Genomic DNA, 13,871 nt, shown 5'->3' with positions numbered 1-13,871 from the left:
AACATATTTAGTGATGAAAATTTAATTCAAAGTATGTATTATGGTTTAGGGCTTAATTGTCTTCCCAAGACTCATATGCTAAAGGCTTTGATACTGCTGGGAGATGGTGGAATCTATAAGAAGTGAGGCCTGATGGAAGGAGGTTAGGTCATTAGCCACAAGCCTTGTGAGGCTTATTAGGATCCTGGCTTCCTTTTCTCTGTGAATCTCAGCTGCCATGAGGTAACAGATTCTATATATACTCTTTGCCATGACATTTCTGCTACTCTGTAGGCCCTAAAACAATGGAGTTGTTGGCTATGGATTGAAACCCCTAGAGCCATGAGCCCAGATAAATATTTCATCTTTCAAGTTAATTTTTTAAAGGTATTTTTCCCCAGATTCTCACAAGGGCATATATGGAAGATAATTCCTAGTGAAAAATGCTTTTTACAGAGAGATTGATAATATTACTTAGTTATTTCTAGATATTGATAGTGAAGTATTAAAATTAAAAATTTAGGTAATGCCAACTTTAATGGCAAATGACATATTCATCTTTTAATCAGAGTAGGGATGGCTAATGGTTCATAAAAGATGTTGGCATATGCAGTTTACCACTATAATAAAATTATTATGGTTAATATATTTTCAAAGCTGAAAACTATTCATATGAATACTTAGTTTTTTATTATATCAAAGTATGCACTTTGTTTTGGTCAGTTCTCAACCTGTGGGTCATGGCCCCTTTGGGGATTGAATAACCCTTTTAGGGGGGTGCATATCAGGTATTTACATTATGATTCATTATAGCAGCAAAATTACAGTTATGAAGTTGCAATGAAAATAATTTTATGGTTGGGGTGTCATCACAATATTAGAAACTGTATTAAAGGTTTGCAGCATTAGGAAGCTTGAGAATCACTGTATCAAACTGAATGAATCTTTGGTTTTACTTTTATATAGCTGTGTTATTTAGATGCTATCATTGCTAAGGAATATTTTAAAAATAGCCAAGTTTTGCAAATACAAGATGCTTTTATCAAGCTAGGAAAGGTCTATAAATTTTATACCAAGAGTAACCCAGTGCAACTCTGTTTTTTACTTTACGTCCTGTTGTCAGCTCTTTTGAGACTATATGAATACACATGCAATAAAGCCTTCCACTGTGGATGGATGACATTAACATTGCTGTCACACATCACTTGGGGTTGATTTCTGCATCTATATGTGAGTTAGAAGACAGTAGACTCCCCTGTCTACATTTAGATTTTCATTGACATATGTGAAACGGAAAGTATCTTGGAATTTTCCAGAATGTATCAGAAACCCAGATCTGATACCAAGATCACTGCTTTGCGGGTGAGTTCTTTACTATGATATCTATCATGGCCAGTGAACTGTCCAAGGTCTATGAGTTTAAGGCCTTTCTGAGAGAGCCTGTCAGGTTCTATTGGAATCTCCAAATTTTAAGTTACATCTGGATCTATACAGACAAAATGAAAATCGTCTGAATAGCTCATCTTTCCTGCACAGCTTCTTACCCAGATCTGTATATTTATTGGTTCTGAGTGGGGCTGGAATTGGAAGCTTTTATAATTCTTAGACTCTTCTGTTGTGCAGCTAACACTGAGAGCCACTTCTCACAAGAAGGGCAATTGCAGTGGCTAAATTACCCAGGCCATTTATTCTATGAAGGACAAGTCTCTGTATTGAAAGATATTCCTTATAGTAGTCAACATTTTCTGAATATTTAATGTCGTTGTTATATTCTGTTTGTTACATTGTTAATATGTGTCAGGTGTTTATATTACTTGGTTTAATCTTTTTCAAAATATTATTTTATAGATATGAAATTGGAGCTGGAGAAATTAAATATCTTGGTCAAAGTAATTTAGTAACCAACAGTGATGCATTAATGGTTCAGTCTGGGTTAAACTTCTGGATTATAGATCATTGCTTAATGGTTTTCAAAGTAGACTGCAAAGAATAGACTTCGGCATTTGAAATTCTCCAGTCAGTAAAACAGAATGATTTGGTGACCCAGGAGTCTGTTCTCAGAGAAATCTGAATGGGTTTGTGAGCCTGTAAGGTAAAAGACAAATTGGGAAGGTTTGTTATTTAAGCTGAGTATAGGAGGATCTGGTTTTGCTTTATGGAACTGTATTTCCTGCCCCATTCCCTTTGCTTGTAGTCCAGCACATTTTGCATTGTACTGGAGAAAAAGTCTTTAGAATAGCTCATTAAAGCAGTATATAAATTCAGGAATTTTCAAAGACTGAAGGAGACCTAGAGGTCATCTGAGGGCAAGTTTCTCACACTGCAAGCAAAGATAATGAAGCCCACAGAGGTTAGGGGAGTTGCCTGGGCTACAGAGCTCTGGAGTGCTGAGCTGACCTGAACTTTCAGTCTGTGGAGGCTTCTCATCACCACAGCTGCAGCTGTATTCATACAACAGCAGAGAGCAAGAGCCCTGAGCCTGATGTCATTAAAGTCCTTAGTCCTTGGACATTTGCACTCAAGGAGCTGCAGCCTGGATCAGAGTGGAAAACTCAGGAGAAACTCCAAGCAGTAAATTTACTTGTTAGAAGAGCATTAACAATTCTCTGAACATGGGCTTTACAAGGACCATCTTTTTGTTCTAGGGTGATATTTTAGGTTTTAGAGTATGTTCACAGTTACATCATTGGACTCTATATTTAAGCATGTACTTTCAATACTTTTTCCTATAACATTCTCTAGTTTTAAGTTTTCTGCCTATTTTTTGTTCCATTAATTATTTATTTACTTTAAAAATATTCTTTAAGGGGTTGGAGAAATGGCTCAGCAGTTAATAGTATTGTTTGCTTTTCTGGAAGACCTGAGTTTAGTTCCCAGAACCCATGTTGGGCAGCTCACAACCACCTGCCACTCCAGCTCTAGGGGATCTGATGTCCTCTTCTGGCCTCTGTGGGCACTTACATATACCTGCCATGCATTTACACATACACCCCCCACACCCCGACACTATCCTGGAATATTATTTTAACTAGGTAAAGATGTGTTATATTTGTTTATGTGGCATTTGCTTAGTTAGGTAAAGATGTGTTGCATTTGTTTCACCTTGCTTGCCTAAGACACCTGATTGATCTAATAAAAAGCTGAATGGCTAATCGCTAGTCAGGAGAGGGATAGGTGGGGCTGGCAGGCAGAGAGAATAGGTAGGAGGAGAAATTGAGATTCGAGAGAAGGAGAAGAGAACAAGGGAGAGAAAGAGGGAGACATCTGGGGTCAGTCAGGCAGGCAGCCGCAGGGCAGCCAGACACTGAAGAAGCAGGAGAAAGAAAAGGCAAAAATCTCCAAGGCAAAATGTAGATTGATAGAAACAGATGAAATTGTAAGGGCTAGCAAGAAACAAGCCTAAGCTAAGACTGAACATTCATAACTGATGAAAAGTCTTATGTCATGATTTGGGAGCTAGTTGGTTACCCATAAGAACGTCTGCTATAACACACACACACACACACACACACACACACACACACACACACACACACACACGTGCGCGCAAAAATAAAAAAAAAACTTTAAAAAATATATCTTTTAAGTTGAGACATAAAAAATTAATGTTTTAGGAGTACTACAAGATATTTTCCTAAACACATTCATTGGATAAAATGCAAACCAAGAGAAGAATATCTATTTTCTCAAAACATTTATATTTTTGTGATGAAAACATGCTGGATCTTTTCATCAAGCCTTATGAAATATGTAGTGTGTTCTTATTTATATTCACCCCACTATGTAATAGAACACTAGAATTTATTTCCTGCATTTAATGGGTGTATACTTACTTATGAGATCAATTTTTCCTCCATTCCCTCTTGGCCATTCTTTCTATCAGGTGTCAGTCATTATTATACTTCAAATACTGTGGGACTGACATGCTTGGGATTCCATGTATGAGTGATATTATATGGTATGTATCAATCTGTGCTTGCCTTACTTTGCTTAACATGACTGAGTTTCTTTTGATTGGTCCATTTTTATTATTAAATGTGTTCTAGACAATTTCACACATGTACACAATGTATATGGACTACACTCACCCCTGACTCTCTCCTATCTCCTTACCACCCTGTCCCACTCTCCTTCCTACCTATGAATCTCTCTGTCCCACCAGTGGCTGTTTGTTATATTTTGTGACCCACTGAATTTAACCAGGGCCATCTGGGTAACTATAGGTTTGAAGATGTCCTTTGGAGACCAGTTGGCTCAGCAATTGGCAAAAAACTAAGGGCCAATATTTTCCTCTCTCTCAGAATCTATCAATAGCCAACAATTCAGCACTAAGACATAGGACATTGTGAGTACCTCCTTCCATGACTGATTGTCAACAGACCAGTCTTGTGCGTGACAAATGTAGGCAATCACAGTTGTGGTGATTGCAAGGTTGCATCAGATCTAGAAGATGCCATTTCTCAGCCCTTCACCCTATCTTCAGGCTCTTACAAACTTTCTGGCCTCTCTTCCACAATGTCTCCTGAGCTGTCTAGTACTCTGACTGCCAAGCCGTGGGGAGGAAGCATCCAGCACTGTTCTAGCTCTCTTTCTCTATACCTTACAACCAAGATGCATGATGATTTTTTAAAATATGATTTTATCTTCTCATTCTGTGGGCAGCCAAGAGGACTGACAGGAGCCTGCATTGTTTTGGGAGCCTTTGAGACATTCCTAATCTCACACAGGGACTAGGGACTCACTGCTTTTAGCAACAACGCTATCCAGCCATTCAGGGTAATGCTCTTCAGGCTCTCTTTTGTACTTTTTTATTTGGATTACAAGACATCAAGCTTCCATGTGGCTTCTTTATGCTCCCATTGTCTTGGTTACTCTTTCCCCTCTACACCCACATTCTCATCTTCCCACCCCACCTCCTGTTCTCCCTCTCTGCTTAAACCTTCCCTTCCCCAGTGTTCCCCTCATACTTTCCTTTTACCTGTGTTGTGCTATTCCCTGTCCTTTAAAACAACCCCCACTCATGTCTCCTTCTTAGTTTCTTGGCTTCCACAGGTACCCTGTACTAAACAAACAGAACCAAAGAGTCAAAGTTAGGATCCACAGATGAGAGAACGTTCAGTCATGTCTCCCTAGGGAAAATTTAGCACAGTAGAATAACCCTATTTTCCTTTAAATCCAGTAGCAAAGGTGGCCGCTCCTCCCACCAGGAGTGTTTTCTCTCATTCCAGTGTAATCTATGCTGGGACACAAGAAAGCAACATGTTCACATGCTTCACACCTTGGTCAGCAGAGGATACTTGTTATAAAGTACAACTGCTTACTTTTGCATTTACACATGCCACATTTGACCACTCTCTGGCTTAGTAGAATTAGGAATATTTCCTGAAGAAACTGTGTTCCCCTCCAGAAGGATTGTCATACCAGGAGCCATTTCTGATTCACATGAACTACCTGCTGATCCCTTGAACATTGGGCGTCCTAAGGGATAGCCCCAGTGTTTCTATTAGCTCCTTCATGTGACGAGATACCTGACTCCTTGATCTTGCTCAGGTCATTTGACTCAAAGGAGGCCTGTCCTGAGTCTGTTCTGGTTCCTGAGTACTTTTCAGAGGGCTGGCTGTGAGGCAGGACTTTTCGCCACATTTTATATCAGTCATGGGAGAGTCATGAACAGAGTACCAGAAATAATGAGACAGAACGTTTGTTGGCTCCTAGTCTGAGGGGAGACACAGAGTGCTCTTGACTTTGCCATAGGAAGCACTAGAGGTCAGGGACCCCCTTATCAGGTACAGCAAGGGATTAGAAATGTGACACAGCTCATGTGTTTGCTCTGAGGCTCCCACATCTGTACTGTGGCTAACTCTCTATGCTATGGAACATCATCTTTCACATGGCTCACTGTCTGTATGGTGGCTCACATGTCTAGGGCATGGCTTATACCCTTTACTATGACCCACTGACTATGGCACAGTCACTGCCACATGGCTAATGTATCTTTACCATGGCTTGAGCACCTGTGATATGGCTTATGTGTCTGCACCATGGGTTACATGTCTGTAAGGTGGCTATCATATCAGTAGTGTACCTCACATATTTGTCTTCCAACCTTTTTACCAGCTTAGCAGATTTTAATTTTCAGTAGTTTCTTCACCATCCTTTGTCAATAAAAGTAAAGCTTAAGTTGAGGAGATTCAGGGCAATTTGAGGACATATAAAAACTAGTGGGAAGTAAAAGGCCACTGAAGTACTTTCTCACCAGACCCTACAAACTGCTTCTTTTTAGGAGGGTTCTGAAATCACAATATTTTGCCTGCACAAAGAGAGGCTGACTGACTCCCATGAGCCTCCTGCTCACCAGGAAAGGCCTTTATACCTGGGCCATTTGTTTGTTCCACGATTGAACCACAAGAAAGGAGCCCAGAAATCCACAAATGTTTCCTTCCTGTGTGGTCCTGCCAAGTATATTGTTTTAGGAGAGGAGCAGTTATGGTCCTTCTGTCAGATCTTCTAGCTGCTTGTCCAGCTTATTCAAGTTTTCAGTCTATTAAATGGTAACAATGATGTCATTCAGCTAGAAGGTTCCACAGAAGACCCTAAGGCACCATCACTGGCTGTACTCCAGCCTGCTTTTAGCCTGTGGAATGCACAGGTCCACATCACTGCCCACTGAAGGACAGTACTAAGCTATGGATCCTCACACTCTACCAGGCTGTGATCATCTTTGTAGACCTCTCTGGCCACCACAGCAGAATTCTTTCATGTGAATCTTTCTTCTTGTTCTTTTTCTTTCGTTCTATTCTTGAATTTATATGTATGCATCTAATGTACCACAATGAGTGCTAGGCACACACACAGAACATGGTCAGGCTCAGGATATAACAGTGACTGCCCCTCTACCTGCAAAAAATGCCAGTCTTTCCCTTAGGTGCTCTAACTTTGCAAAGTTCCCAAGTGAAATCCACAGGTCCTTATGCCCATGTGCCCCAGAGGAGAACAACCAGGGTCTTCACTGGATCTCTTGATCAGACCAGCGTTGACTCTTAGTGGCCTGTCCTCACTCACCTGTCCTAAAACAAACACCCAAAGCATTTCATGAATCATCTCCTAGTGACATTGCCCCATGATGACTGAGCACACACTATCAAGACTTCCCATAGACTGTTTACCTTCACTAACTCATTTCTACATGCATATGTGGTTGCAGAACTTGACATAGCCACAAGCTCAGAGCTCTATACCAAAATAGAAGCAGCTGATCCAAGAGCCACCATCTATACAGGAGTCCCACATAGATCAAAAGGCTCACATCTGAATGCAAACATACACACTGTAATTCTTAAGCCCTGCCCCCCTCCACTCCAGAGCATAAGGGATATTCTCTGTCTCTAAGAATGGAGCAGGACAGCTTTCGCCAATAGTTACAGGCTTGATAAAAGAATTGGCCCAGCCCTGCATCTGAGTAACTACAGAGGACACAAGGTGGCCCCATAGCCAGCACTTGCCAGCTCTCCTAGTACTACATTTGACCATGTATCACCTCTAACATCTTTTCATGTAAAATAAAATAAAATACTGGTGGCTGAGAGGTGGTGGTTTCAGTCCAAGTGAAGCACAAACTTGCCAAAAGTCTCCAGATCATTGAGGGAAATATATATGTGATATATAACCTTCCACTGCATGAGGCCAATGAGACTGGAACTCCTTAGGACAGAGTGGCCATCTCTTCATTCATTTGGGCTATTCAATAGGAAGCTGAGATGAAGACAGGACAAGAGATACTACGTCTGTGAACTTCTTGTGATGTAGCTGCCCATGACAAATATTTTTCATTTCTTTTAGTCTTTATTCACACTCTACTATTGATTCATCATCTCTTTATTTTTGTAGTGTTCTAGCTAAAACCCAAGGCCTCTGGTATGCTGGACAAGCACTCTGGCATAGTACTTTATCCCAACTCAGTCTTATATGTTATAGTTTAAAGGCAGTAAGAGGACAGGAGGGAAGACAGTTTTCAGTTTCTTTTGTACTCATATCCCAGAGGCAGGAGACAGCATCCTGCATACTTAGTGATATCAAGGAAACCCTGCTGGTAAAATGAGTAGCTAAAATGATGGGGGCAGTGTGTGAGGTTCAGACTTTGGGCTCAGGAAACTGTCATGTGCCCCCTCTTACCAAATCTGATGGTATCTATGAGATGAAGTGCTGACAGAGGTGCATGTGAGGTGGTTCCAATGGAGGAACCTCTGAGAAAAGCTGCAGATGCTTCTGCAAAGCAAAGCATCTCTATGAACATTTGTGCATGGGTCCAACATTTAAACTGAGGAAGACGTATTACCTCCTGTCTTTCTGTTCCCATGGCTGAATGTCCAAACTGAGAGAAGGCAGATTGACTGTGAGCAGATTCCCAGAGAAATGCCTCAGAGACAAGCCATCTGCTATTACCCAAGAACCTCTGAGTGAACTTGAGCAGGAGACAGTGTGAAGTAAGGGTGGACCATGCTCAGGGTACTGAGTGCCTGGGCAGACTGAAGTAGTAACACAACACCAGGTCTCTGTGTCCTCACATAATGGTTACTGCCATGGTGACAGATGCAGTCTTGGCCTGAGGGCAGTTCAGTGTCTGCTATGAAGGGTTAAGATTCAGGAGCATGGGTAGATAGGCAAGAGAAGTTTGTGTAGTGTTGTGGGCTTGACTGTACCCCAATTTCAGTGTTGTGGATGATGGCCTAGTCAGCCCTCAGTATGATGTACATCAAGCTAGAGGATTTGAAGTTTGTGAGAATAATGCAGCACTTGAAGTGTGCTTTTTCTATGACAAGAAGAGGTAGTTGTGAGCAGGAATTGGAGGGGATATCTACACGGAGATAAGTCAAGAATTGACACATGGAAATGCCACTCTCTGCACACCATGGAGAGGTACAACAGGATGAACTCACCCAGGCTGCATTTCTTTTAGCTCTTCAGGCTCCAGACTTGTAGAATTTGAAGCTCTGCTCTCACGCCCATGCTGATGACATCTCTCATGCTTAACAGCCTTTGAACCAGGGAAATTCTTCAGGAGTTCTGCTGTCTGGCCTTCCTGAGAGACCGAGGTTCTGCTAAAACAACCTTTACATTTGTGCTCTTGCATCTACCCCAGAGTGACCATAGTTATTTATGTAACAGGAAACACCTTTCCAGCACCCTCCCTACCCCTTTTTATATTCACATATTTAAGTTATTTATATTTGATTTAGTGTGTGTGTGGCATGTGTGCTCATATATGTAAATTCATGTGTTTTCAGAAAAATGTGCATGCAAGGAGAGATCAGAGACCCATCCCAGATGTCTTTTATCATTCTTACCTTTTTTTTTTGAGACAAAGTGACGTGGAGCTCAAGACAGTGCTAATGAAACCTCTCTCACTGATAATCTTCCGCTGTGCCTGGGTTGGAATATTGTGGGAAAGTGTGGCCAGTCAATTTTTCACAGAGTTATTTGGGAGGAAACTTAGCTGAAGTAAAGCTAGGGGAGGACAGATACTCCTATGAGTCCAGTGAAGCTGAGGCAATGGGGTTAGGTCTGCCAAATTCTCATAGGTTATTTTATTCTTCATTTACATCTTTCCCATTTATTTGTTAGGGAATCCATTTATTTAACTATATATCATTTACCTATCCATTTTGTGGTGCTGAAGGCCAAACCCAGGGCCTCTGGCATGCTATGCAAGGCCCATGGCATAGAGCCTTATTATAACTCAAGATTAAAATTTAATGATGGTAAGGACCGAGGCTCAAAAATAAAGTTTTCAATCACTTTTGTCCCCTGTCCCTACATGCAATAAATGGCACCCTGAAGTGTTAATAACTACTAGAGCACCATGTTGTTGCAGCCTGCCCCTGGGTCTAGTGCATTAGACTGCTGCGAGGTGAACCTTTGTTGTTTCCCTTAACCATCTGTGACATTTGTCATAGGAGCTCACCAGGATAGGTAGAAAAAGCTCCATAGGCATTTTGTTGGAATGCTCTGGGAGGGGGGGGCTCTCTCTACTTGGAAACAGCAATCTTTATACATGTGCTCATGGGCCCTTTCCAGTGTAAGCAGTCATTGATGTAACAGGAAACTCTGTTCTCGCCTCACTGTTTTGTGTTTAGATTTGTATTATATGAAATGTATTGTATTTTGACTCTGTGATGTGTGTTTTTGCAGGTTTCTGAGTACAGGCCAATGTGCTTGTAAGCGCACCTTTCAAGGTCAGGAATTGCATCAGACTATGTTCCTCTAGAATTCTCCATCTCACTCTTCTTGAGCCTAGGTCCAGACTGATGAAGCAACTCTAGCATGTCACTACCTGAGGCTTGTGGACTTGGCACTGTTCAGGACAACACAGGCCTTTTATCTGCTCAGTCATCCGGGAAGGAACTTCACCAAGGACAGATGCATGAGTCTGTGATTCATGGATGTAGTGCTCTTTGCATAATGCCCCTAATTTATTTTAGCCTTTATTCATACTTTATTGACCTATTTTTGGTTTGTTGTGGGTCTAATTCAGGCTTCTGGCATGCTAGACAAGTGCTTTGCTATGAAACCACATCTTATCTCAAACTGGCAGCTTAATGATGACGGAATTCAGAATTTTAGTTACTTTTGTGCATAGGCCCAAGGGGTAGTAGATGTCACCTGTCAGGTTTAGTGACAACAAAACCAGACTATGAAATCAGATGAAATGATTGCAGCATTTAAGACTTGGACACATAGGGTAAAGCAGTAGTTTCCCTCCTTCCCTATATCCTCTCAGGGCTGATGGTACCTCTCAAGAAAAGAAGGACTAGATCTGAAGCATTCTCAGGAAGGACATTTGAGATAAGCCTCCCGGCACTCCAGCAAAGCACCTCTGAGGACACATATGCATGAGTTGAATGGAAGAAAGCATGACTATACCAGACCGGGAAACATCCTCAGGCCTGGATATGCTTTGATATCTCCATAATGGAGATCAGGCACATGTGACCTCACAAGGGATCACTATCATTATTATGGGTGTGGTCTAAGTCGGAGGGCAGCAGAGTATTCACCATTCACCTTGGATTCAGGCTGTGTGTGGCTTGAAATACATCCCAAATTTTTAGATTAAAGGCCTGATCTCATATCTGTGCCTTATGCTTAAATTGGATGGTATTTTTTTCTTTGTAGTATCAGTAATCTAACAGAAGAGGTGGAAAGGTAGAGATATCAAGGACCATAGAGATAGCACAGGGGCTGTCCATTCAAGAGCACATGGAAAGGACATCCACTATGTCTGGATCTAGTATAGAACTGAAACATAAACTCTGGGAGATTTTGAAGTTCTCCTGTTGTTGCTGACCTCTTGTGACATTCTATCAAGGGAGGCTACCCTAGAAATGGTAGATGGGAAGACATTTGCATGGTCCTGAGTTCTGGGCTGTTTGTTTAGTTTTGGCAGTCACCAGCAGGAACTGATAAGATTTCAGTTAACATACATAGAGAGCTGGGGGTCAAATCTAAACCTCAAAGAAGCATGAGCCAAACACTGTAAGACAAAATAGCCTGGGGCAAAGCCCTGATCACAAAGAAGCCTGTGCCAGACTCTGAAGGAGTCTAGGCTCCTTTGACCTTTTTCACTATAATTCTTCATATCCCAGCTGAACATGATTCCTGGTATTTCACCTGAGAATAGCTTGGCCAGCTTTGCCACTCCAAGATCACTGTGACCTCATTCTCGCTCAATAATCGTGATGTTTTGACACCTAGTCATGACCTCACTTTTGCCTGCTTGTTCTTATGCCCAGGCTCTACTCAGGAAGCAGCCCTCTTGGGTCCTGACTGTGAGTCTGATATAGGATGTGTTCCCTCCTTTACTTTAGCAAAGTGCTTCTGTCAGGTCTCTATGTATACTTCATATTAGTCGCCCTGTTAACTGACCTCAGCTTCACTCTTAGGCGGGATCTTTCCATATGTCCTGAGGTTTGTGTCATTTGTGAATTTTTTTCTTTTTCTTTTTGGTTTCCTGTAAGAGAATAGTAAAACACCTGCTTATTCATTTTACCAAGAAAGTTTTATCCATTGGTCCTTATGTTTGGACTATTCAAAATTTCCTTCCATCAAATACAGGCACATCTAAAGCCTGACTCCAAGGAAGGTATGACACAGTACCCTCACTCACGCTGCTGTCCACAGCTATAACTGTTCTGGGCAGATTTTTTCCTGAGCTACTGGTTTCTCTACTCTTTTTATTAGGCTTGCTATCTGTTTCTGGCTCCTAAAACACGTATGCGTTCTTAAGGGGAGAGTTGAGTAGTTTTGTGTGAGTGAACATCAATCAAAGGTTCTGTTGGCCTAACCTAAAGTAACCCAAACCTCCTTAGATCTTTCATCTCTCTAAACATCTAGATGCATCTTCAAATATACCTTTATTCATTTTTATACTTGTTTAGTTATTCTGACTCACTTCTCAGAACTGCTCCTAGCAATTAAGAATTTAGTGAGAAACAATACAAGGAATATTAACTGGAATTCACCCACCCATCCTCTGTTTAGACATGTGCTGGGGCCATGAAGTGAGTCCAACAGGAGAAAATTCAGAGGTTGAATTTAGCTCTTGGGAGAGGAATTTTTACTGTTATCACTCGTCAGGCTTTATTAGGCTTTGATCAATTTCTAATTAAAAAAAGCATGAATCCTCGAATGACAAGGGGAAAAGGTGATTTCTAAGTGAGGCATTGAATGTCTCATCTCTAATTCCTACTCAGTCAAAACAGATCAGAACTCAAACCACTCAGTAGTAATTTTGCCCTACACTTTTCTCTTAGGTATGAGCAATCCCAAAAGCTCCCTTTGAGTTTTTATGCTATTTCTTGAGATCATTTTGGGAAAAGAAATATGCTTCAGATGATGTGGTTCAAAAATGACTAATGTTAATTTCACTTCAGACTCTATAGATGTAATTTTATATTATTCACTTGAGATTTATTACTTTCAGATTTCTGCTTTTGTATAGCATAGTAATTGATCCCATATTTCTCAGATAAACCAGTAACACATATATCATCATGATACAGTATAATTCTGTAAGAAAATAATTTGCATGTGTGAAATACCAAACATAAATTTATTTAATCAAATACCTTTAGAAGACAGGAAAGGAGAGAGGAGGAAGCATGATTGATTCACAATAGTAAGATCAATTTCATACCTATGACCAATTAATAGAAATGCCAGTTTATCAGAAAGCATGCATTTCTGTTTTGTATGTTTAAGTTTGTTTCCCAAACCAGATATTCATAAACAAACTCTAGTTTTGTTTTATATTTCCAGATATCATATAAATTATGTTTATGCTTAAAGCAGCTACAGAAATATAAAATTGGAGAGGCCTCTCAAAAAACCCAGCTCCTAATTTTACATATAAAGAAATAGAAGGAAAGATCAGGGAGAACCTCACAGTGTCTAAGCTACTTTTTAGTCTTTTGAATGGCATTTGCCTGATTCAAATGGGATCATATTTCATGCATACAAGACTCTGTTCATGTCCCTCCCTGACTTGAACCAGAGTTTTGTCAGACATTAAGGAAACAGAGGGAGTAATACCTGTCCAGTGAGTATTCTTTTCCACCAAGCTTCTTTTCACACAAGTAGTAACAACCATCGACTATTAGAAAAATGGTTGACAGTCTCTGCTGGATCTCACCATAGATTCTTCCTCCTTTGCAGTGTGTGTCTGAATTCACACCTTTCATTTGGTGTTTGGGTGTTGTGACACAGACAAGGGACTATGATGTCAAGTGGTTGCTGCACTTTCCTTTGTTAACAAGGAGCCTGGGATAAGGATGATATGAGGGGATGGTTGTCATTCACTGCAAAGAAAGCTGGCCTGGAAGGTCAGTTTGCATGTT

The 13,871-nt window shown here is 40.8% G+C and overlaps 1 protein-coding gene across 1 annotated transcript in view; it reads right to left on the bottom strand.

Moving 5' to 3' along the window:
* LOC143272299 (uncharacterized) overlaps positions 1-13,728 on the bottom strand; it is a 39,054-nt gene extending 25,326 nt beyond the window's left edge. The window contains exons 1-4 of the mRNA XM_076566408.1: positions 13,567-13,728; positions 11,902-11,986; positions 9,324-9,403; positions 8,916-9,077 (exon numbers count right to left, since the gene is read on the bottom strand). Coding sequence (XP_076422523.1) covers positions 8,916-9,077; positions 9,324-9,403; positions 11,902-11,986; positions 13,567-13,715 — 476 coding nt within the window. The 5' untranslated portion in view covers positions 13,716-13,728. The remainder of the gene's footprint in view (positions 1-8,915; positions 9,078-9,323; positions 9,404-11,901; positions 11,987-13,566) is intronic.
* Positions 13,729-13,871: the final 143 nt, after the last annotated feature.

This window comes from Peromyscus maniculatus, chromosome 3 (genome assembly GCF_049852395.1).
Source record: "Peromyscus maniculatus bairdii isolate BWxNUB_F1_BW_parent chromosome 3, HU_Pman_BW_mat_3.1, whole genome shotgun sequence".
NCBI classification, from domain to species: Eukaryota; Metazoa; Chordata; class Mammalia; order Rodentia; family Cricetidae; genus Peromyscus; species Peromyscus maniculatus.
This window is presented reverse-complemented; position numbering and strand designations above follow the sequence as displayed.